Consider the following 22,020-nt stretch of genomic DNA (forward strand, 5'->3'; position numbering starts at 1 on the left):
TACCAAAATTATCAGCTTAGCATCCTCCCCACCCTTCAGGTCCCCAATGTGGCTCAGCCCTATGTAGGGGGGATCCCACTACCAGCACTCAGCCTGACTGAGCTGGATCAGGGAATGATCACTTGGTTAGATGGGTCCAAGTGGGTTGTAATTTCTGGAAGGATGTGGGGAAGTGGCAAGTCTCTGGAGATGGCACATCTGCAAGTGGAAGGTGGCTGGACGCCTCCAGATTTTTTTTCTATTTTTTTTTAGTTTTAAGCTCTTTCAGCACCCATGCCTTTGTGTCCAGAAACTAACTATTCTTCTGCCTATCTATTTGCCCTGAAGCAAACACCCAGGCACTCCAAAAGCTTGTCTAATTCATGTTGGTGTTTCTCCTGTGTCTTCCAAAGGCAACATAAACATTTACTTAACAGCTTCCAACTAAAATCCATGAGCAGTTAAGCAAGCACAAACACATGAGCCGAGTTTAGGATTCATTCCCCCTCTCCCCAGCAAATGACCTGCCTTAAGCTAAAATATCAGAGCTGCCTTCTGAACAAAAACGTTTAAAAGTCATTCCTGCCCAGCACCATAACCTCAGCCGTGCCGAGGAGTACCCCACACAAAAGATTGTTTAGCCCAGTGCTTTGGGAACGCTCCTCAGGTGTGAGAGAGTGGGGCTTAGTCTGATAAAACAACAGAATCCAGCTGTGCTGCTTCCAGACAGACAGTTGGTACTGCTCTGCTGCTGGAAGTATAACACATGGATTTCCCCTCTCATATTGTTCGGTGGAAGTGAGCAATCTCCTAATAATGACTGTCTTTCTTTTTGCTTAGGTATTTTCCATTTGGAATTGTGTTCCTAATTGCTGGTAAAATCTTAGAAATGGATGACCCTTCGGCCATTGGGAAGAAACTGGGTTTCTATGCCATTACGGTGGTTTGCGGCCTGGTGGTGCATGGGCTGTTTATTCTGCCAATGATGTACTTCTTTATCACCAAGAAGAATCCCATTGTCTTCATCAGAGGGATTCTTCAAGCCTTGCTCATTGCTCTGGCCACGTCCTCCAGGTATTACACAGTTTCTAGTCAGATGCAACAAAATACCTGCTAGATCCTTACTACAGCTTTCTCTGAGGAACAGCACCCTACAGCGGTACTGAAGCAGATATATTTGTATCTGAACAACGGCCTGTGTCAAGTTCACTGCTGTGATTTTGAAAGATGTGTCTCTCAACATTTGGAAGTTATGTGGGGGCCATTTGACAATAGTGTTAGTCACATTGTCTTCCCTCAGTTTAAAAATTATTGGACAAAAATGTTTTTTCTTGAGGACTAGAAAGGAAGTAAGGGTGTTCTTTCATAATAACAAACATTATGCTTCTACAAATTTAATATATACAAGGGACACACAGCTTGTCCAGAATTTGGTTTTGGTATTAGTGGAGAACCTCCTAGTTAAGTCATATGGAAACATTTTAGCCTTTCTACTCTTCTTAGTCCTTGTTTCTTGCTGCATTAAGACTGTGGTTGCAAACTATTGTCCAGCAGTGGGAAAGTATTTAGCTGTTCTGCTCAAGGAATAATATCTTTTGCATCCTTTTTAAGGAGGATGTACATTGAGTTTTAACCATAGCTGAACACTGGTACAGTGAAAATGGGACACAACTTGTGAACTGGTTGTGAAAATTACTCCCAGCACAGATAAACTGGTGTGTGAGAAGTTCTTGAAAGGGCTGGATTAGACCTGCATGGAGAGGAGACAAGAACGACAACTAAAATCACGTTTCTGTGTAGCCAATATCAGAAAACACAGTTTCATGGCATCAGTGGCTGAAGGTTTCTTACTCTGAAGTAACAAGAGCAGCCATACCTACCACTTCTTACGCTGTAGTAAAAGCCACAGTACAAGTAGAAAATGCTGTGTAAATAGGTCTATTTAGCACATCTTGCACATTTAATATTTCTCCTGCCAACTGTAAAGGAAGAGGGCTAACAAAAGGAAAAGACACCTTTCTTTCATCTCATTTTTGCTTTTGGGTTTTTAGAGTTATTATTGTTATTTTACAGAGAGACTGGAAAATACTGAATTCTTATCCAGATTTTGAAATGATGACACCTACTGACAAACATCTACCTTCGTCTACTTAATTTAGACTTCAAATTAGTAATTAGTACAAAATCAATGATAAATTTGGAACATATATTTATAAACAAAAAATTAAAAAGGCTTTATTAACCAAAAAATATTTATTCTAATAAACAATAATGACTGAGTATTTAATCTAGTTATACCTTAATACTGATTCATTCTTCCATCTTATATTTCTAAAAGTTGAGCTCTGAAGACTAATATATCCTTTCGGGCAATAGTATTGCACCAGCTTCTTATCCCTTGTGCCTCTAATCTTACTTTTCTCTATATCTTTCCAATTCCCTTGAGGAAGAATTCATGTAATCTCTCCTACAACAGAGTGACCCACTTAGAAATAAAGTGCATTTGCAATTGGTGGGATTACAGAAGGAATGGGCAGGAATGACAACTAGATAAAAAGTTCTGGGAAAGCAGTCAAACAAATATTGATTTAAATAACTTATTTTAATAGTCTAATATGGGCTGTTATGTAATCAGCACATATGGCTTTGCATAGGGCATCGTCACTGATAAATAATTATGTGAACTTTGCAGAGATCTGGAACTCTTCTGCAAATTATCAAAGTAAACAAATACATGGATAAGTAACAATACTGCTTTCCTGAACTCAGATTAGTTGATGTCATTCATTTTTGCTGTAGTCTTGTGCAAAACTTGTTTTTGTTACAAAATATTACTTGCAATGCAGTAATTACTGTCAACACTAAAAGAGAAATAATCTCTATTTTACTGAAGGGACAATGAAAAAGAGAAAACTTCAGTTGTACTAGAGCTGTGCTAGACTTGTGAAAAGAGCCTAAAATTTTTATCCCCAGCCCTTTGGCCTGATTAGGCTCATTATAGTTCTAGTGAGGTCTGAGAAGGCGATTTGGGGCAGGAAGGTCAAGTGCAGATGGCTGTTTCTCTCATGAATATACATACAGTGGTTAGGGCAGGAGTGAGCAGAGGAGAAGGAATGTATAGGAATTAAAAGAGAGGAGAGGAGGTAGTGATTATTTCAGCACGTTTGGAAGGTATTTGCTTTCCACTATGCTTCATTTTACAAGGTGTTTTCATATATATCAGTTTGCTCCAAACCAGCCTATGGAGAACAACATACTGTGACATACAGAGTCAAGAAATAAATATGTTCTGGGTGGTGTTTTAAACTCTAATTAGGCTGAAATAATTAAGGCAAGCTTTTTTATTAGAACATAAAAAGTTCGTAGTTTGAGATGTCGTCACATCCCCAGATTCAAGTGAGATGCTAATTTTGCAAAGATGTTAATGTTGGAACAGGCTCATCAGGTTCACATTTGACACACTTGACTATCTGCCCTGCTTCTCTGAGAATTCTGTTTCTGAAGAACTCTGGTGCTGACAACTCAGGGTTTTTTAATCTGTGCCATTCCAGTAATTCTCTTTTTTTAGAAAAAAAGAATTTTTCTTAAAACTCTAATCTGAATTTTGAAAAAATTTTGTTCCTCATTTTACCTTTAGCATTTATAGAAGTTTGTCCTTTTCTCTTCCTTTGTGTTAATGATTAACAAAAGTAACCAACCTTTTCTCCAGTGTAGGTACCTTTATCAGGGGAAGTTTAATTAAGACTTAAAAGATCAGCACATATTCCACCATTTTAAAAAGCAGATTATTTTTCTTAATTTTCTTTACTTTGCATCAGCATTGTATTTTGATTTTATAACCAATTTGCTAGTCTGAAAACTTGCAGGGCCTGCTTTTTTAAATAGTGATTTCCCATTTCTGTCAAGGAAGTTTATTGTTTCTTCATTGGATCTAATCTTCCTACTCTGTCTCTAGCTATGAGAGTGTTGAGCCACTTTACAATCATGAAGTGCCCTCTTTACAGTTCATAATATATATTCAGGTCCAGGCTGCTTGTGGTATATTTCAGGGTTAGAAATGTTCCAATGCCAGTATGACCAATCATAGTGATAAAACAAGTCAGACATGATATGTAGTCACCAAAATACACAACCAGATCTTCAAAGGGATGCAGGAGTTTGATTCCCTGTTCTACATGAGTGTCTAAGTTGGAGAAAGTCCAACACTGGTTGGTTTGAGAATTTTTAGATTAGTTATTTTTCTCTCATTTACTTGTGGAAGCATTAGGAAAGAACATGCATGCTCCCTAGCAAGTGCAAGCTGGTTCTTTTAAAAAAGACCTGCAGATCACAGGGATCGTCATTGTCAAGTTTAACTTGTAGGCAACTCCCAGCCACATAGGCTGCCTGTGGTTCATCTTGGAATTCAGCTCCTCATTGGGAGAGTTGGGCTCCTAGGAAAGAGCCCTCAAAGCCAGCGTGGTAAGGAGAGCTGAGAAGCCATCAGGCATGGCCGGAAAGAAAAAATCTCCACCTACAGAACTGATGAGAAAGCGATGTCTCTCCCTGCCGAGTCTCTTCCAGGCAAACCGATCTTTACCTGAGGTTTTCTTACCCCAAGCTGATGTGAGAGTGCCCACTGACAGTGGGAAATAATGGGGAATTCAGCTTTCCCTTAAGCCTGTCCTGTCTGTGACTCTCCTGAGCGCCGACTCCTAGGGGAGAGCCCCTCTCCCGGGGATATTGAATACTTCCAGACGGTGCTCTTTTGCCTTCCACTGTGCAAGGAATAATTACATATTTATAGGCCCAGAGAGGGTGTAGTTTGGGAACAGAGCTCTGGCACCAGCTGGCAGTTCAACCTGTCCAGAATCACCAGCAGGACTTGTTACGAGATTTAGTATCTTTATTGTCAGAAGCTGTACCACCAAAGTTAAGGTGAGTCCTGAGGAAAGGTTCTGAACATACAGATTTGGGGCTTGGATGTGTTTGATGGCTTTAGCTCTGTTTGTCCCTTCTTAACAGCATGTATATGTTGCAAAGCCAATACAGGCCCAATGTGGTTTTTAAAAAAATTTCTGCTCAAATAGCAGTGCCTTGTGTTGAGATAGCTGAACTTTTCACCTTCGTTACGCTGAAAGGAATGGATACTGCACATAACTGAGCTGTTGCCAAAAGAACATGCACAAATAATTGGGGCTGGACAGAAGAGCTGCTTCTCCTGACAGTCAACACATCTGTATTTGGTTAAATAATGCTTGCCACAGGGGCATTATATAACACTCATAATGTAGGTATTGGATTTTCAGATCATCCTAGAGGAGAACAAAGAGTTGATTTAAAGTGTACCAATGTGTTTCTTGGAGATGTTTCTGTGTCAGTTCATGTCTACATCTAAAGATAGAAAGAAAATCACAAATCAATGTCCTGATACTCATTCCAGCTAGTCTGCACCTGTGGGAAGCTTTCTTCCCTAGCTAAAAGTCGAACTGCAAGAATCAAAAACAATACCACATGCAAAACCCAAGAATGTAACACAAGGGAATATGAAAGCCGCTAAACAGCTGTCTCATGGCAATGATTTTATTGAATCTGAACATTATTTCAACACATTTCCCTTTGGAGAGAGGTTCTGCACCCCATTCTCAGTCCGCTTATATTTCTCCAGAAGTCCCAGTCACAACAATGTTTTGGTTTGCACAGACATTACTGGAGAGGCAGGGTCAGAGAAGGAGGACATCTCATATTATTTTGGTGCACCATGTAGGACACAATGAACTCAATCCCTACAACCAGCACCAAGTCCTGCACCCGCTCCCTGGCCAGCCAGCCGCTGACGCCAAACCCTTGGCTCCAGGACGAGCTGGATTTGCCAACAGGCATCCACAGCGATGTACACAGCTCCTCTTTGCTCCACTGGGAAGGTGTGTACAGCATGTGCTGTTACTGCGCGCCCTGCCCTGCCAGGATCTTCTCCCCACATTGCCCCTGATCTTGTAACTTCTGTACTGAAAAAGCAGCATTGGGCCTACAGGCAAAACTCCTCTTGGTTTTAGCTTTCCTCATTCCAATGGAAAGAGGGAATTTTATTTTTCTAGGTCATCTCTCCATATCATTAATGAATTAAAACAGCATCTTCTCAGCGGTACACCCCATCAAAAGAAGCAATTTTCATCTTTTCTGAAGACAAACGATAAAGCATGAGTTTTTCAAAGGGTTTGCTGCTTATGAAACACACAGATCTTGGCTATTGCACAGTGTAAATTAAAGGCAGATTTAGCAAAAGGGAGATGAGATCAGTTTGTTGATTTTTTGGAGCAAATATCAAAATGCATTTGAACGATAAGATAAACAGAGAAAGCTGAACAGCTGTTGCTCCACCGTGACTAGCTGTCTTTGTGGCTCACAGTAGTAAGAGCTTGGCCTTATCCAGCATTAGCTTATGCTCAGTCTCTGCAGCTGCAGCATTTTATCCCAAAATTGAGATAAGACTCTAAAAATTTATTTTTAATTGTTAGAGTTAGTGCTGGGAGAAGATGCCTCTCCTCTTTGCTGAAGGCTTTAGGACACTTTTTAAAAGACTTAACAGATTAAGATCAGTGCTTTAGAGTATTTTTTCCTCCGAATAAATGTTACATGTAAGGCTTTCATGTTACTGCTCCATTGTTTTACACTAGATAAAGCAGCTTTCAAGAAAACAAGCTTAATTTAACTGGAATTATTTATTTGAGAATGTTTTTCTTCAGCCATTGAAATTAATATGACTCAAAAACGACGGTAGGGATGTTGTTTGTTTTTTTTTTTATTGCCACCTGTAATTCAGCAACAGCTAAAGCCTTACATAAGACACATATTTTCTGATACATGCCAGATGAGTAAATATGAACCATAACTGAACAAGACAACCTCTTGGATACTCCACATAATTTTTGTCACCTCTATTCGGGTGCTGAAAGGGTAATAAGGGATGTGAAGTAGCAATTTTCTAAGAGAATATTTTAAGAAGACTGATTGTATCAATCCAGGCTGAGAGGGGACAAAACCAATTTTTAACAATATGTGTTGCAACAACTGGACTGATTTGAGCAAGGAGAAACACATGAAACATATAAAACAGATCTAGTGTAAATTGAAGAGAGTACATCTAGATGATAAATTAAATTTCTCATCTGAACAGTGAGCTCTGGAAAGCCATTCAATAGGAATAGTTAGGACAAACAGTCTAGAAGCTCTAAGGTGTGGTCTCATAAAATTGAGTGAGTCTGTATGTAGCAGTTGCCTGTGCTAAGAAGGTACAAGAATCTGTGACCTGGAAATTTGCTTCCTTTCAATATCTTGCACAATGTTTTTCATCACCATTGCACTTACATTTTGCCCATTTTATTTTTTATTATAATATTTCATAAACAACAAAACCAGCATCTAGTTATGTGCCCTGGAAATGTTACTTCTAACAGCACAAAATTCAAATGAAAGCAACACCTGACTCCCTGAGAAAATGTACACACTTAAAAGTTGAATTTTTGCAAAAACTGTCATATGTTCCATTTACAACAGTGGGAATAGATATAGATTTTACTGGTTGTGCCATTGTTATTATGGGATTGGTTTTCACAATCTTTGTCACATCTCAGCCAAATCTGAAGATGTCGGTCAGTTAAAATTTGCACATTTAGTTGTAAAATTCTGGTATGTCAAAGCATGGGCAAGGTGGAAAAGGACTTGTAAGATTACCTTTTTCTCCTCTTCTTCCCACAAAGAAATTAGACAGGGTTTTGTGGCACAAAAGGCAAATGGCCAAGGAAAGACTGTATTTTTAAACAAGTAACTTTCTACGACTGAAGTAGCTGCAGCGGAGGGAGGCAATGAATAATAAGTTTATAATTGCTTCCTGGCCATGCCTGTAGTTAAGAACATCTAGAAGGGTTACTGCAGGGGTTTGCTCCCAGTTATAGCTACACCAGTGGGTTCAGTTCTACATCATCTGTGAGCCCCAGCCTCACCCTTTTATTTTATGAACATTTTATGGTAAACAAGACAGAATTTCAGTTATTCACAAATGTGTAAAAAATGATAGGCATGTCCAAGAGAGAAGTGACATCTAATGTGCAGTTTGGGGGGTTATGTTTTGCTGTGCTTGTTTTTCAAAGTAAGTATTGATTAAATATTAGAACTGCCAGAATGATTGCAGCATTCCAATCTCTTGTGAGCTCTCACTACCACTGTAATTCATCACCTAAACTGGTCATCTAATTACTGTCAATATGCAGTGAGAACTGGAACGATCTGTAAGGGCATTTCTCTACCATTTCCTTACAGTGAGTTAAGAGCCTTCCTCGCTTTATACCTTTCCTTGGTTTATGGTTACTCTTGCTGTTTAAAAATTGATTTCTAGTTCAGAAGGCTTAGAAGGAAACTTTTTTAGAAACCATGAGTGCACAACAGTTTCCAGAGATTTTACTAACAAGCTGCACAGGGTGTTTCCTCTGTTTTGCATTTAAATGTACAATACTCACTCTGCAGGATTTGTCTCTTTTCTTCAGAATGAGGGAAAGAGAAAACAACATTTTTCATTTTGGGGAAGGAAAATTTGCACTAACTCTACTATTTATACATGTAACTGTCTTTATGCCCGCTCAAGCAGAGTGAGTTACAGGGCAAGTGAGTTACACGTGGAGACCAAGGAATGAGAAGTAGCGCTTCGATGGTTACTGTAAAACTCACCCTGCCTGGAGAAGGTTTGCTACAATTTGCTCTGTTCCCCAGAAATAAAACAAGTCAATGTGTGCTTCTCTGTGCTGTTTCGCAGCTCAGCCACACTGCCTATCACTTTCAAGTGCTTGTTGGAGAACAACCACGTGGACAGGAGGATCGCAAGGTTTGTGCTGCCGGTGGGAGCCACCATCAACATGGATGGGACAGCTCTCTATGAAGCGGTCGCTGCCATCTTCATTGCGCAAGTGAACAACTACGAGCTGGACTTTGGGCAGATTATCACTATAAGGTATAAACCTCAAACTCCACAAGCTGCGAATCGCTTGTCTTGTTGCATCTGACACATCTTAGGATTCTTGTATGTAGCACTGATCAAAAGGAAACACATCTGTGCTGTTATCAAAGGATCCATTCTTCATGGGATGGTTATTTTTAAGTAATGTAGTGGTCACAGATTGTGCAAAAGGAAATCGTATTGGTACCATTCAACATAAGCATGTGGGCACCAGGAAATGTGTTTCTGTTTGAGGATAACTGTCTAATTTTCACTGTTTGGCACTTCATTTATCATTTACTAGGACTGGAACATTTTACTATTATTATTGGTGTTTAAAACATGATTTTAAATGTCAGAACTGTTTTCAACTTTAACCCTGGTTTGCATCTTTACATGAGAGGAAAAGGTTAGAAAACTACAAAACTGAAGTCCTGTATCAGATAACAGGGAATAGTGTGTGCTAGGAAGCTTTTTGTCAAACCTTTGAGGAGTGGGGGAAGAGGGAAGGAGGACAGATGCTACTGTCAGGGCAGGTTTTCATGAAGATGTCATATCACTGAGATTTTTTTTTAAATTATCTTCTCTGCTGCTTGTTAAAGCAGAAAACTGGATAAACAACCATGCTCTCAGTGGGCAGAGATTGCTAGAGCTGCATACTCCATCCTTGAAAGGGCTGTTAATGGATCCAAAAGACTAGAAGATCCAACTAAACAATTACTGCCAGAATGACTCCAGTGACTGCCAAAGAATGCCTCAGGGACTGAAACCTGAAGGTTTCCAGCAGGGAACTAATGATTAGAAAAAACATTCCTCTTAGCTAGGGCCTTGTGCAACATATTTGAGATCTGCTTACCTACCCACCCAGTGAGATCATCACTGCCCTGTTTACACTGCTGGGCCTTGCCCATGTTCTGCTGGACTTTTAAATCTTCACAAGATGAGGAGAGTACTGAAACTAACCCCAGGTGACAGCTGGGGTTTGCTGATGGGCTTCTGGCAACATCTGGGGAGATGAGACGCAGAAGAAATAAATCATGCCCATATGAGCTCTTGCTTCAGGCTGTCTCTCCCGCTGGAAACTATTGGAATGACCCTGTGCTAAAATTTAGGCTTTTGTGATTTTGAATTCAGGGATGTTTTTAGAATGTGGTCTCAAAGTACAGCCCAGAGCATGGGCAGATATTACATACACCTTGAAGCAGAGAATGATGACTTGAAAAAATAAGGAAAAGGAGAGTGATGGCAAATGGGTATTAGGTAAGTTCTAACTTCTCTTTGCTGAACCCTATTTTATGTCTCTGTTTTCACTGCCTATATGAAGTGCTAGTATATAAGAAGCAGACATAAGTAAAGACAGTAGAAGGAAAATACAAATTAAGATTGGGAAAATCCAAGCAACGAAAATAAATAAAAAGACTGACTGACTGAATATCTGAAGCCAAATTCTAACTGTATCCTATGGGTCAAACTTGCCCCAGATCTTGATACTTTAGGATCCAGAGATTTGAAATTCAAATATTTCTGAGTGCCACGATATTTTTGCCAGATGGAAAAAAAATGGTTGGAAAATGATCAGTCTGCTTTGCTCCTGATTTGTAAAATCCAGGTTGACAGTTTATGTCAATGTGGTTATGCAAACCTAGTTGGAGCACAAAAATATAATAAAGATCCTATTCCCATCATTTTAGCTGATTAATAGAAGCAGCATCTACATTAAGTTAAAAAATCAATGGAATAGCAGGTTGCCTGTATAATCTTAGTTAAACATTTTTGCTCCCTATTATGTTATGAAACTTTGTGGCCTGAACTGTCTTAGCAGGCAGAAGCAGTCCTAATCAGCCAGCCAGTCTGGACCACTAACTGCAGAGCCTTTTAATGTTCATTATATAAATCTCTTATTCAGTTACTGAGCTCCTGTCCCTTCCTTTCTATCTATATGCTGCTTATTACAATGCTATTAGGATGCTACACCAGCTAACTTTTTCAAAATGTAGTTTAAAATCTTTCTTATTCCCCATCACGCACACATGCAAATATATTTTTTTATTGCAGGAAAGGGCCCTAGTTATAAATACTGGTGTTGCTCTACTGGTACACTGTATAGCTGTGAGCAAGATACTGGATATCTCTGTGTCTCAGTTTCCATATGGGTGAATACTGTTACCCTCATTTTCCATCACAGGAGGCTGATGAGGCTTAAATGTTTGCCAAAAGCTCTGAAATTCTGGATGGTTGAATGCAGTGGATTATTGGTGTATATGCTTTATGTCATCCATTTACCATTGTCAACATTCGTTTTTTGTCTTTCTGCTGGATAGCCTAGCTCTTGGAAGTGGCCAAATGGGGGGAAATGAATATATCCAGTCACTTTTGCTCCTGGAAAAAAGGAATTAAATCCCTCCCCTAAAAATAGCATTATGAAAAAAATGTTAAGCCTGCCAGGTCCACTTTTGCCCTGCTCTCCCATTCATTTCTGCTTGCCTGGCTGAAACAATGGTGTGAAGGTCAAGTAAAAATACTTCCCAGAAACAGAAGAGGTACAGTCACATTCACACTTGCTTCATATTTAGATCCAAGTATGCAAAGCTGTGTGCTATGCAAGGACTTCACCCTTGGCCCAGCCTCTTTGTGAGGGATTGACATGACAGGCCCTGGCTGCAGCCAGCTGTGGATTCGCCTGGCACGGGAGCTGCCGATGGTGACTCAGAGATGTCTGCTGGGAGCTCTGCTGCCAAGGGGAAGCAGCGATGAGGAGCACTGGCAGATCCATGGCACACGGTGCTGCGTGATGCCATCACCCACAAGGAGATGACAGAACTTAGGAAGGCACAGCCTGGCTGCCCCTCTTTCTCTGCCCTTGTGATATTAAGAGATAACAGAACTGCCCCACCAGCGCCAAGGCTGCACGGGTGAGAATTTAGTGCTGGGCAGACAGTTTGGCCTGTTCTTGCTCTCTGACCTGGCTTCTGTCCACAAAATGCTGGCACTTCTGTGCAGTGGCTTGTATACAAAGGATTATGGTTTAGGAAAGCTCCTGTAGAAACATGGTGTGGTTTCTTGCAGAGCAGCCCATCACTGGTAAAGCTTATTCCTTTCTTTCTTTGTTCAAGTATCACAGCCACAGCCGCCAGCATAGGTGCTGCAGGTATCCCGCAAGCTGGTCTGGTAACAATGGTCATTGTTCTGACCTCGGTTGGGCTCCCAACAGATGACATCACGTTGATTATTGCCGTCGACTGGGCACTGTAAGTAACATTGAGCTTTTGAGGTTTCCAGTGTGGCAACATTGCTAAAAAGGCAAATGGTCTCCAGGGGTATAGTATAATTCTACAAATATGCATAAAAGACATGGGAAGTAATTATTTTGCTTGAAATGGTGCTGATGTGGCCTCAGATTAAATACTCTGCTGAAGTGGGCATTATATTGAAAAAAGACATAGCCAAATGAGGGAGAGTCTAGATGAGACTTGGGCAATATGACCTATGTGGAAAGACTGAAGAAGTGGAGTTTGTTTAGTCTAAAACCACAGCAGGCTGAAAGGTCACCACAGCATTTTCCGGTATAGATAATACTGTCCTGAAGAGGACAGTGATTGTTCTTCACGTTCACAGGGAGGGAGGATGCATGCAGAAGTAGACCAAGGTCACTACCTTAAGTCAGATCACAGAAAAACTTAAGAATGAACTTAAAAACTCTGCCTGAAATAGCCGTGAAAACAGTACAAGAATGGTTTGTGCTGTATATAGCTACTACTGCTGTAACTAGAACCATGATACAATCCACCTGAAGGTCATATTTGCAACACACTGTGTTAGGATTAATCATGTCTTCATTTTCTCAGGGATCCTGATGCAATTCTGCATTTCAGTGCTCAACAGGCAGCAGCAATTTGTAGCTCCCTACGCGGACCCATATTTTGCAAGCCCAGCCATTCTGTAGATGTTACTTTGCTGCATCTCTAATCACAGAGGATTTAATGGCAGAGGCAGAGGCTACAACTTAACACACCTAGAATATGAGAGATTCTTGTCACCCATGAGAAGAGCCACTTTAAAAATTCATAAGGAGTGGTTTGTTTGAACTCTTAACTTGTATGTAAATGTCCGTAAATCAACCGAACCATTTTGAACAGTGTAGGAAGGTGAATCATAAAATACAGGGCCCTAGCTCATTAGCATTTCCATTAACTACAAAACTAGCGTATGCATCCATAAGGAAACACTCCAAGTTATTTTTTATTTAATTTATATACAAGATATCTCTGTTAATACAGTGGAGTTTCATTACATCAAGGTTCCTGGTAAAAATGTGTTACAAGTCTATTCTATTAGATATCCTATTTTATTCAACTTTAAGCCACTGATTTTTTGTACAAAGAATTGTGAGAAGAAATGATTTACTTTCTTGTTCAGTGCAATAGAATATTATTATTAATAATAGGAGTCATGAAAGTTGTGTTGTGTGCACATTTTAACACATTTTATTTTAGGAACATCAGGAATATTCTTCTGTGAAGCATAAATAATATCTGCTGCATGCACTTAAACTTGGGAGTGACAGTTCAGATTTTAATAAAGCAGCCTTTCTAATGCTAGTCACTGAGGCTAAATAGTTAACGAAGTACAATAAAATCAAAGTATTTTAAGCTGTGTTACAAAAGCCTTTTCCCTCTATATTGCTCAGTTTTTGCCCAGCTCTTGCAACATCAACATTTCATTGTTTTTCCAGTAAGTCTTCCAGCATATATGGGAATTACGCTTCTTTTTGTCTAACAAAGCTTTTGAAAACAACAGACAAAAAACTTTTTCAGGCTATGATTCCAGATGGTATCAAGAAGTGAACAAGGAACAGAACCAATTTTCTGTCTGTTGCAAATGACCTTTCATACAAAAAGTATATTTCTATATTTCAGCACTTGGTCATTTCAAGAGCCTGCAGATGCAAAGTGTCAACATGGTTGACATGATGAATACTTTCAATATTACTTTTGGAAGTACTGGAGTATGAAGAATGCTAAAAGAAAGCTGGTTAGATGATCTCACGAGGCTGAAATGCCCATTACAATGCACTGCAGGGATTACAACTCATTTAGGTAGCCATAACATGTGTGAACTTCATACCTTTAGTTAGTGCCTAGAGATATAAAGAAGGAAATAAAAATGTTTCTCAGCTAATTTATGAAACACAAGGTAAAAGTTTTGCACCTTTAATTTTGCATCTTTAATAATACCATCTAAAGCTAAAATCCCACTGCAACACCTGACTCATGCGTTTGCACTGAAAGAAATGCCACTAGCAGCGGGTTGGCCTCTTAGAGGAGAAATGTCAGTGATGTGTACTGTGGTTCTCCTCACGGGCAGTGCAGACTGCCACCTACACACACAGACACGGAATAGAGCTGGTCAAGCAATGTGCTGGGCAATCAGTTTCCTTAGGAGTTTCAGTGTGGTGCAGTTTCCTCAGAAACATTCTGTCTTCAGAAGAGATGCTCATCAGAGCCCCAAGGGAGTGCACACTCTTGAGCTCTGTCCATACAGCTGCTTCTCTACCACAGCTGACTCTCTGCACAATGCAAAATTAACAACTCAGAATATCTTTCCAAGAATCAAAATTCAATGTCCAACCAGGGAAAAAAAAGTCTGTGTGTAGCAGGAACAACTATCAATATGTGCTGTAACAGTATTTTTCCCTAGTGGGATTTTTTCTCAAGGCAAAACCCCAAATCAGAACAGCAGGAACTAGAAAATGGATTCAGCAAACAAGCGAGGACTGGGTCCTGGAGTCAACAAGCACAGCCAGGTGTAGACGGTGCAATATTATTGCTGAAGTTACTTGAGATTGCAAGTACAATTTGGAGAACTGTACACACAAATAACTTTTCATGCAGGAATTTTCAAGCTAATTAGGCAAGCAACTGCATAAACATTTGCATGCACAGAGTACATGCCTAAAATATCAGAAAAAATAATCAGCACAGTTACAATTCTTTTCTATATTAAGATACAGGATCAGAAATCTAGGCAGTGTTGATATTGGACTGTCACTGACTTTAATAAGCCAAACATCTGGAGATTTCTGAACCTCCATTTTATAACCCACATTTATAAATTAAGTTACTAATATGACACAGTTTTCAGATGTGTATGTTTTTCTTGGAAAAAGCATGCTATCTTTCAGACCTTAAAGCTATATTGTCTATTTGAAATCTCATCAATTTTAACTAATAGATTCCAAGCTGTTTTAAGTGTAACGCTTTTCTATGACAACCACTTACTTTTGTGTATTTGAATAGATTTATTTTTTAGACAGTGGGTAGAAAGTGTTAACAGGGAAGAAATTAACCTATAAATGAATAAATGAAAAATAGTGAAACCATATATATATATATACACACACACAAAGTATTGTCAAGCATACTAATTTAAATTGGAAAAGATGATCACTGAAAATTAAGGATCTTTAAGAACAGTGGAAGCCATAGCAACCACAGCTTTTTCAGAAATGAACATGATTTAAATATGGTGGGTTGCTGCTTAGTTGGTGAGTGTAGTTATTTAGCAATCTTCCCAGTAATTTTGGTTGTATTCTGTACGTTCTGACAATACAATAACCTCAACTAGCACTTTGGTTGCTGAGATTGGGACCTTGATAACTAATAAAAGGTACTGGTTGTACTGGCTGCCCTCTACTTTTATTGAATTAAGACATTTGCAGCACCAAACCTCCAATCAGGCCATAATAGTGGACCTTAACATAAAAACTTGAACATAAATGCAATCTTGATCTGGTATGTTAAACCCTTTTAGCGCTGAATCAACTTGCATGTAAAGGGACACACAGCTGCTCTGGTTACCTCCTTTACAAATTAAAGTATGTGGCACCACAGGGCACTGAGGTCTGAAAAGGCTGGAAAACCCAACTGAGCAGCTCAGTAACTCATGACTGCCCTGTGCCAAACTCCTTACTACTATTTCAAACTTGTTAGCTTGTAAAAACAGCCATACTGGCCCTCAGCTATAATTACTGCAGTGTTGAAGGCATAGGCATGTACGCAAAGAGCCAACAATTCACCATTACTATTTCATTTTTCAGAGACAGATTTAGAACAATGATCAATGTCCTGGGAGACGCGCTGGCTGCTGGCATCATGGCCCACATCTGCCGGAAGGAGTTCATCAAGGATGGCGATGAGGTAACAACACCATGAGCCAGGGTGTGCCAGCGTGTGCCGTATTACGGCAAAGAACCTGCCAGCTCTCAGCCTCCCACATTTGTTTCACCTAGTTTATAAAAGGTGTTTCAGAGAGAGGGACAGAATTGGGCAATGTGCTGTTTAGCCAGACGGGGTGGAGGGATCCTTTTCCATGAGGTCATGCAAAAAGCCACTTGAATTCAAAGCTTGCCAGCCAGATGTCTGGCACACCGGGGCTAGGAGCAGGAGAAGCAGCTGCACTGTCCTGCAAATGCATGATATGCTGGAACTGTGAGTCTCACACTCAGTACCCAAGTCCTGACTGGCCAGTAAGATGTCCTTCTAAAAATTAGACTGGCAACAGAGCAGGGTGATAAATATCCTTGAGTATTTGTGTGTAGGGGCAGGTAAAGGTATCTACAAGTGTATATATGCATAATCAATGAGCTCACAACAAAAGCAACTATCCTGGGTGTGTTAGCATAATCTGAAGCCACCATTGCAACAATTTCCTTTCTGGACAAGCGCAAGGGCATCGCTCCATTATAGACTTCATTCGCAGGTATCTTCATGCCTCCTACATTTAATTCAAGTTCCTCCTTACACCTGTTTTCCTTCTCTGTATTTTATTCCATGCACTCCCTATGCTACCCCTGCCTCCCTTCACACCTGTACTTGTTTTCTTTCCTCTTTGGCATGACTCATTCAGTCGTTCCTTGTATCAGGAACTCCTTCTCATGCTCTTCCTCAGATCCTTGACAGAGGAGATTACTAATTCCACAAGCCCATGATGCTTGGAGGTGCTAATCTCCAACCATTTCAACTCATGGCAGACCCACTACCTTTCTTCCACAAAGACAGAGTAGTTTCTGCAGAAAAGTTTCTTCGACAGGACTGTTTTTCACAAGGCACGTTTCATTTCTATGCATCATTTGTAGTATTCTACAAAGTACAAGAGTATTAATAGGAAAGTTTTATTTCAATTATTATTTCTCCTATTTTACGGATGATCTTTCTGGTAAATCCCGTTCTCATGCATTCCTGCAACATGCATTTAAAATTCCTGCTCTTTCAAGTTTTACACTGAAAGACCATCCTTATTCTCTGAGGTACTTAGCACCTGCAGTAATTACTGATGACAGGATTAGGCCTGAATATATGGGCTACATGTATAGCTAGCTGTCGAAAAACTAAACATACAACCTAATGGTAAGGTATGTAACCCGTTACAAAGCCAGAAGTGTAGTCTGAGTTCCTGCATAACACGGACCTCCTGACCTTTCATTGCTGTATTTAGAACTCAGTCAGAACTAGAGAAGTTTCAAGAATACAAAATCCCTCCTAAGGGATTATTTAGTCATCCGTGATGAGATTTTTCTTTGCATCGTGCTCTATAATTGTATTAAAATATACCATTAGTCTGTTGTATGTTTTGGCTGCATAATTTGTGGAGTTAGTAATGTATACCCGAAGGCCAAATTTTCTCAGCTGCATGCCCACCTTCATTCTCTGCCAGTATTTACGTATTATTTTCCTCATCAGAACTTCTGGTTTGATTTAAAGGACACTTCAATATTTAACTTATGAATCAGTCAATAAAATCCTCTATTTCTTTTGAAGCAGTGCAAACTGAAAAGCCAGGTATTCATTTATTGAGTTAGAAGAAAAGCAGAAGACAACAACAAATACTTACTGGTCTATGTAATTGCACTCAAGAGCAAGCAGTGCCCAAAGCTCAGCATGCTGGTCATTGAGAGTCCATATCTTTCAAACTTAGCCCTGACATTCTAGTCTTTATCTACCCTACTTATATTGGTTTATTGATACAAGCAGTTATTACTGTGGGTATACGTTAAATTAGAGTTGTGACAGAATGTGCGTTTTTACATACTTAGAGACACCTTCACTTTATCCAGATGGTGCAAAGATGCTTTAGTGTATATAAGAAACAGGTTCTGGAAGTCTATGGAGGCCTGAGATAATCCTGGTCGATGTAAAGCAGACCACAGGCTTTCAAAGTAAGAATTCCTTTCCTGTTGTATACAGCAAACACTGGCAGTATTCCAAATCTTAATGCTTTTCACATAGGTGCCATTGATCTGTGAAACTAAGCCTATTAACGTCCATCAAATTGTGGCTTATCAGAGAAATGGCTGTGTGAAGACCATGAATGAATCTCGTGGACCAGAAACAGTGAAAGGGTTTCAGCACAACATACCTGTACAAGTGGAGCAAGAAGAAAGTCCAGTGGAGAATCACACTAAGAAATCCAACAGTAAAGACCACTGCACTATTGAAATAAATGAACTAGAAACAAATGTGTAACGGCTGCTCTCGGTGGTATCTCATACCCCAGTGACCTGATACCCAATCTCTACCTCACAGCTGGAAGAGGGACTCTTTGCCTTCAACAGGAAAATGTGGAATTATCACCACCCTGCTTGTACTGGAGCTAGGAGACCAGCTGTGAACGTCAGGAAAGGCACACAGCTTGCAAGGGACATGGGCTTCTTTAGGTGGAAGATTTTGATACTGAAAAATTAACTAATGGACGACTACTGTTTTGTTCTGCACTCAGTTGACTCCAATATAGTATTTGACACTCCTTCGGCTTCTTTTTATTTTTTTAAGGTGTTTTTTTATTTGACCCTTTTTGATTTTCTAACCAAAGCTTTTTTTTTTTTCTTTTGGTGAATCTCGGTAACTATGAACACTGTATTTATGTAGATTTTTTGCTATGTGAAAATGTTTCACCAAAACTGCTAAAGATACTAATTTTGTCTAATATTCACTAAATAAAGAGTTTGAGCTTAGTTTTAGAACAGCAGTAAGAAAATCACACTGATTTCCTGGTCTCACGGGGTTACACATATTACTAAATAACACGTCAAGCAGAGGTGAAGCGAAGCATACATTTTTGCGAGAACGCACATCAAGGAAATTCTGATGGGCAGCCTTCAAAAACAGGCATTCAAGTGTGATAGGTAACAAAAAGCACAGAGTCACTGCAGAGCACAGTTTGCCTTCCAAGTGCCAGATTTATTAACCTTTTTTTTACCTAACTCTTCAGTAGAGTCAGTACCATGCACATGCAGAGGCAATGTGAGCCCTAATCCGTAAGCACTGGTGCTAATGTTTCCTCTCCTGTAACCTGTAGGCTGTTCTACTGTAAATATGTACAAACCCAAAGCTCAAGCTCTTGAACTATGCGCTTCAGGCAGACTCAACATAAACTGGAACCTGATGATGCTGAGTAATGTTGGGGGTTTGTGAGGAGTTTGGTGTGGAAACTGGCCCGCTACTTCTCATAATTCAGTGGTTGATCTACATTGACAGTTACTACCTTTCCACTACCTACTGAATCTTGCATTTTCAATAAAATCTGCTGAGTATGTTTCCAATGTTTGTGATAGAGAACATTTTTAATAAACCTGCCATTTCAAAAACAGGCTGTCTGTGCACTTTTACTATTAGTGTCTTCTTATTTCTCTGCTGAAATGGAGAGTGGAAGTGAGGAGACCTTTTCAAAAGTTGGGATTTGATCCAGAGGTTATATACTAGTTCACACCAATACACTTGACATATTATATTTAGCTACTTGTGGCACATTAGTTTCATATAACATGTGTCCAGTATTGTAACATACTTCTCTCATCTGTAGAGAAAAAATAAACAAGTCAAAAGGACAATTTCTGCACTCACCAGACGTGTTTCATGCATACATAACTAATGGCTTTCCTGGGATGTGCACGTTCAGCTCTTCTTCGAGGGCTCCTGTTCGGAGTAATTTTGTAATGCACTAATTAGTTGCCCCAGAGGGCTGTAGTATCAGTAGTTTAAATATCAAATGGCAAAGCCAGGAAACAAACAAACAAACAAAACCCCAAACATACACAACAACAAACTGCCAACACATTTGCCTATAATTCCTCAGAAAAGATGTATTTGAAAATACATACAGTTGGTAACTATTTTCCTGATTTTATCCTAGAGTGAAAACAACAAACACAGAACACAAAGAATAGGGAAGAACTGAAATTATTCAGAAGAATTTGCTCCTGACCAAGTCCTATAATGGGCCTGCTCTACACAGTACCATTAAAAGGCGCGATTTGGGAGAGCTGAGGCCTCTCTGAATCGCAGAAGCACTGACTGATAGACACCATATCTGATACTTCCATCTCAGCAGCACTGGGAGCTCCAGGACGTCCCCTTCATCCTTCCCCAGCTGTCCATCCCTCCCTGTGCTGCCTCCTCTCCTCTCCCAGCTGTACAGACCTAATGATTTATGAGGCCAGACAAACCATCAGATGAGAAGTATTTTTAATTCAAACCAGTTCACATATGTTTTCAGCACAGTCCTAACAGACAGTTGTGTCGACACAAATGAAGGGGTGACACAGGGACAAGCAGCAGCAGCCAAGGATGAAACAGTGTAAGTTAAGCCAACTGCAGTGCTAAGAAGCTATGACTTCTACAACAAGAACTTTAGATGAGATAAAGCATCAAAGACCAGAAGAAGCAGCCAGTTGGGCTACACAAGTACGACACAATTAAGAAAACAACAATTTTGCCCTTTACACTCTGTTTGGCAAGTAGGGAATGCAGAAGTCTTGAGTGAAGCCATATTTTTATGGAAGCAACAGACTGTTTTAAAATTAGCCTTCTGCATTCAAACCCTATTCATAGGCTGTCCAGGTTTGCTTTGCAAATTTGAAATGCATTATTTTTAAAATATTATATTGTCCAGATCTTTAAAACTTGGGATTTACACTAATATGTGTATCCCATTCATCTTAGAAATAACACCAGTTGTAACTTACCATTATTTTTGTGAGTCACTGTCCCCTGTAGTTTGGAGCTGCTGTTTGGCGTCTGAAGTTTTGCTTTCAGAAGCTCTTTTCAGGGCAAGTCTACTTTCTGTTGATGTTGTCTAGCACCTTGCAACAGCAGCTGCAATGTGAACCAACTGGGAGGAGGGCAGTGGACCATTTTCTCACCCGCCCCTTATCATGTGTGGTATCGAGTACTGCAAACCAGAGACCTACAGCACTTTAGTTCTTTGTTCTGGCAAATATATGTTGCTTAGTGTAGTGTGACCTGGACTGGAGCATCTGACTGCTACTACAGTCATTTTGTACTAAGAACACAAGACACCACTATTAACTGTGGAGAAGCAAACACTGAAGTTAAAATAATTTTTATGGTAAGCTTTCCTCCATGTTAGCTGTTTCTGTGTCTCACGGTGTTTGTTGTCAAGCAGCTTGATACACGGTGCAATTAAGCTATCGGTAGGTTCCATACTGTATTTTCACATATAGATCTGTTCACATTTTCCAGCTATAATCACGCTTCCTTCCAACAAAAATAATGAAGCTGTTGATCATCAAGCTAGAGTGCAAGCTTTGTGTTGGTAAATATGTTTGTTCTACTTTCAGAGCATAAAAACAGACGTGACCTTTACAGGCTCAAGTATTTATACTAAAAAAAATAAATCAATCAGCCCATCAATCACTAATTACAACAGTTTGCATGGAATACTTCCAAGTATATGTGGAAATAACATATTTCTTTACTGGCAACATTCAATTGTATTTTGAAGTTGCCTCCCTCTGCTAAAAAGAAAGGGAATTTAGCCAATTAAAGTATACTCAAGACACACTAGGGGAGAGTGTTGAGGAGGGAGAGAAGATAATTAAGAAGTGTGGTGCATTGAATACAGCTACAGAAGAAATAATTTGGGCTGTAACCCAAATTAACACATACTTATCAGACAGTCATTTTATGCTGGTTAATTTGCAACTGCATTGCTCCAGAGATACTACTGAGAAGAAAGAAGCCACTGCAGATTGTTGTGGCATAAAACATCATTAAAGA

At 39.7% G+C, this 22,020-nt stretch overlaps 1 protein-coding gene across 1 annotated transcript in view; it reads left to right on the forward strand.

Moving 5' to 3' along the window:
* SLC1A7 (solute carrier family 1 member 7) overlaps window positions 1–18,826 on the forward strand; it is a gene marked incomplete at its 5' end in the record, with an annotated part of 48,320 nt that extends 29,494 nt beyond the window's left edge. The window contains 5 exons of the mRNA XM_082053059.1: window positions 820–1,053; window positions 8,768–8,962; window positions 12,061–12,195; window positions 16,044–16,143; window positions 18,232–18,826. Coding sequence (XP_081909185.1) covers window positions 820–1,053; window positions 8,768–8,962; window positions 12,061–12,195; window positions 16,044–16,143; window positions 18,232–18,468 — 901 coding nt within the window. The 3' untranslated portion in view covers window positions 18,469–18,826. The remainder of the gene's footprint in view (window positions 1–819; window positions 1,054–8,767; window positions 8,963–12,060; window positions 12,196–16,043; window positions 16,144–18,231) is intronic.
* Window positions 18,827–22,020: the final 3,194 nt, after the last annotated feature.

Source organism: Streptopelia decaocto (genome assembly GCF_964273445.1).
Source record: "Streptopelia decaocto genome assembly, chromosome: 5".
Taxonomy (NCBI): domain Eukaryota; kingdom Metazoa; phylum Chordata; class Aves; order Columbiformes; family Columbidae; genus Streptopelia; species Streptopelia decaocto.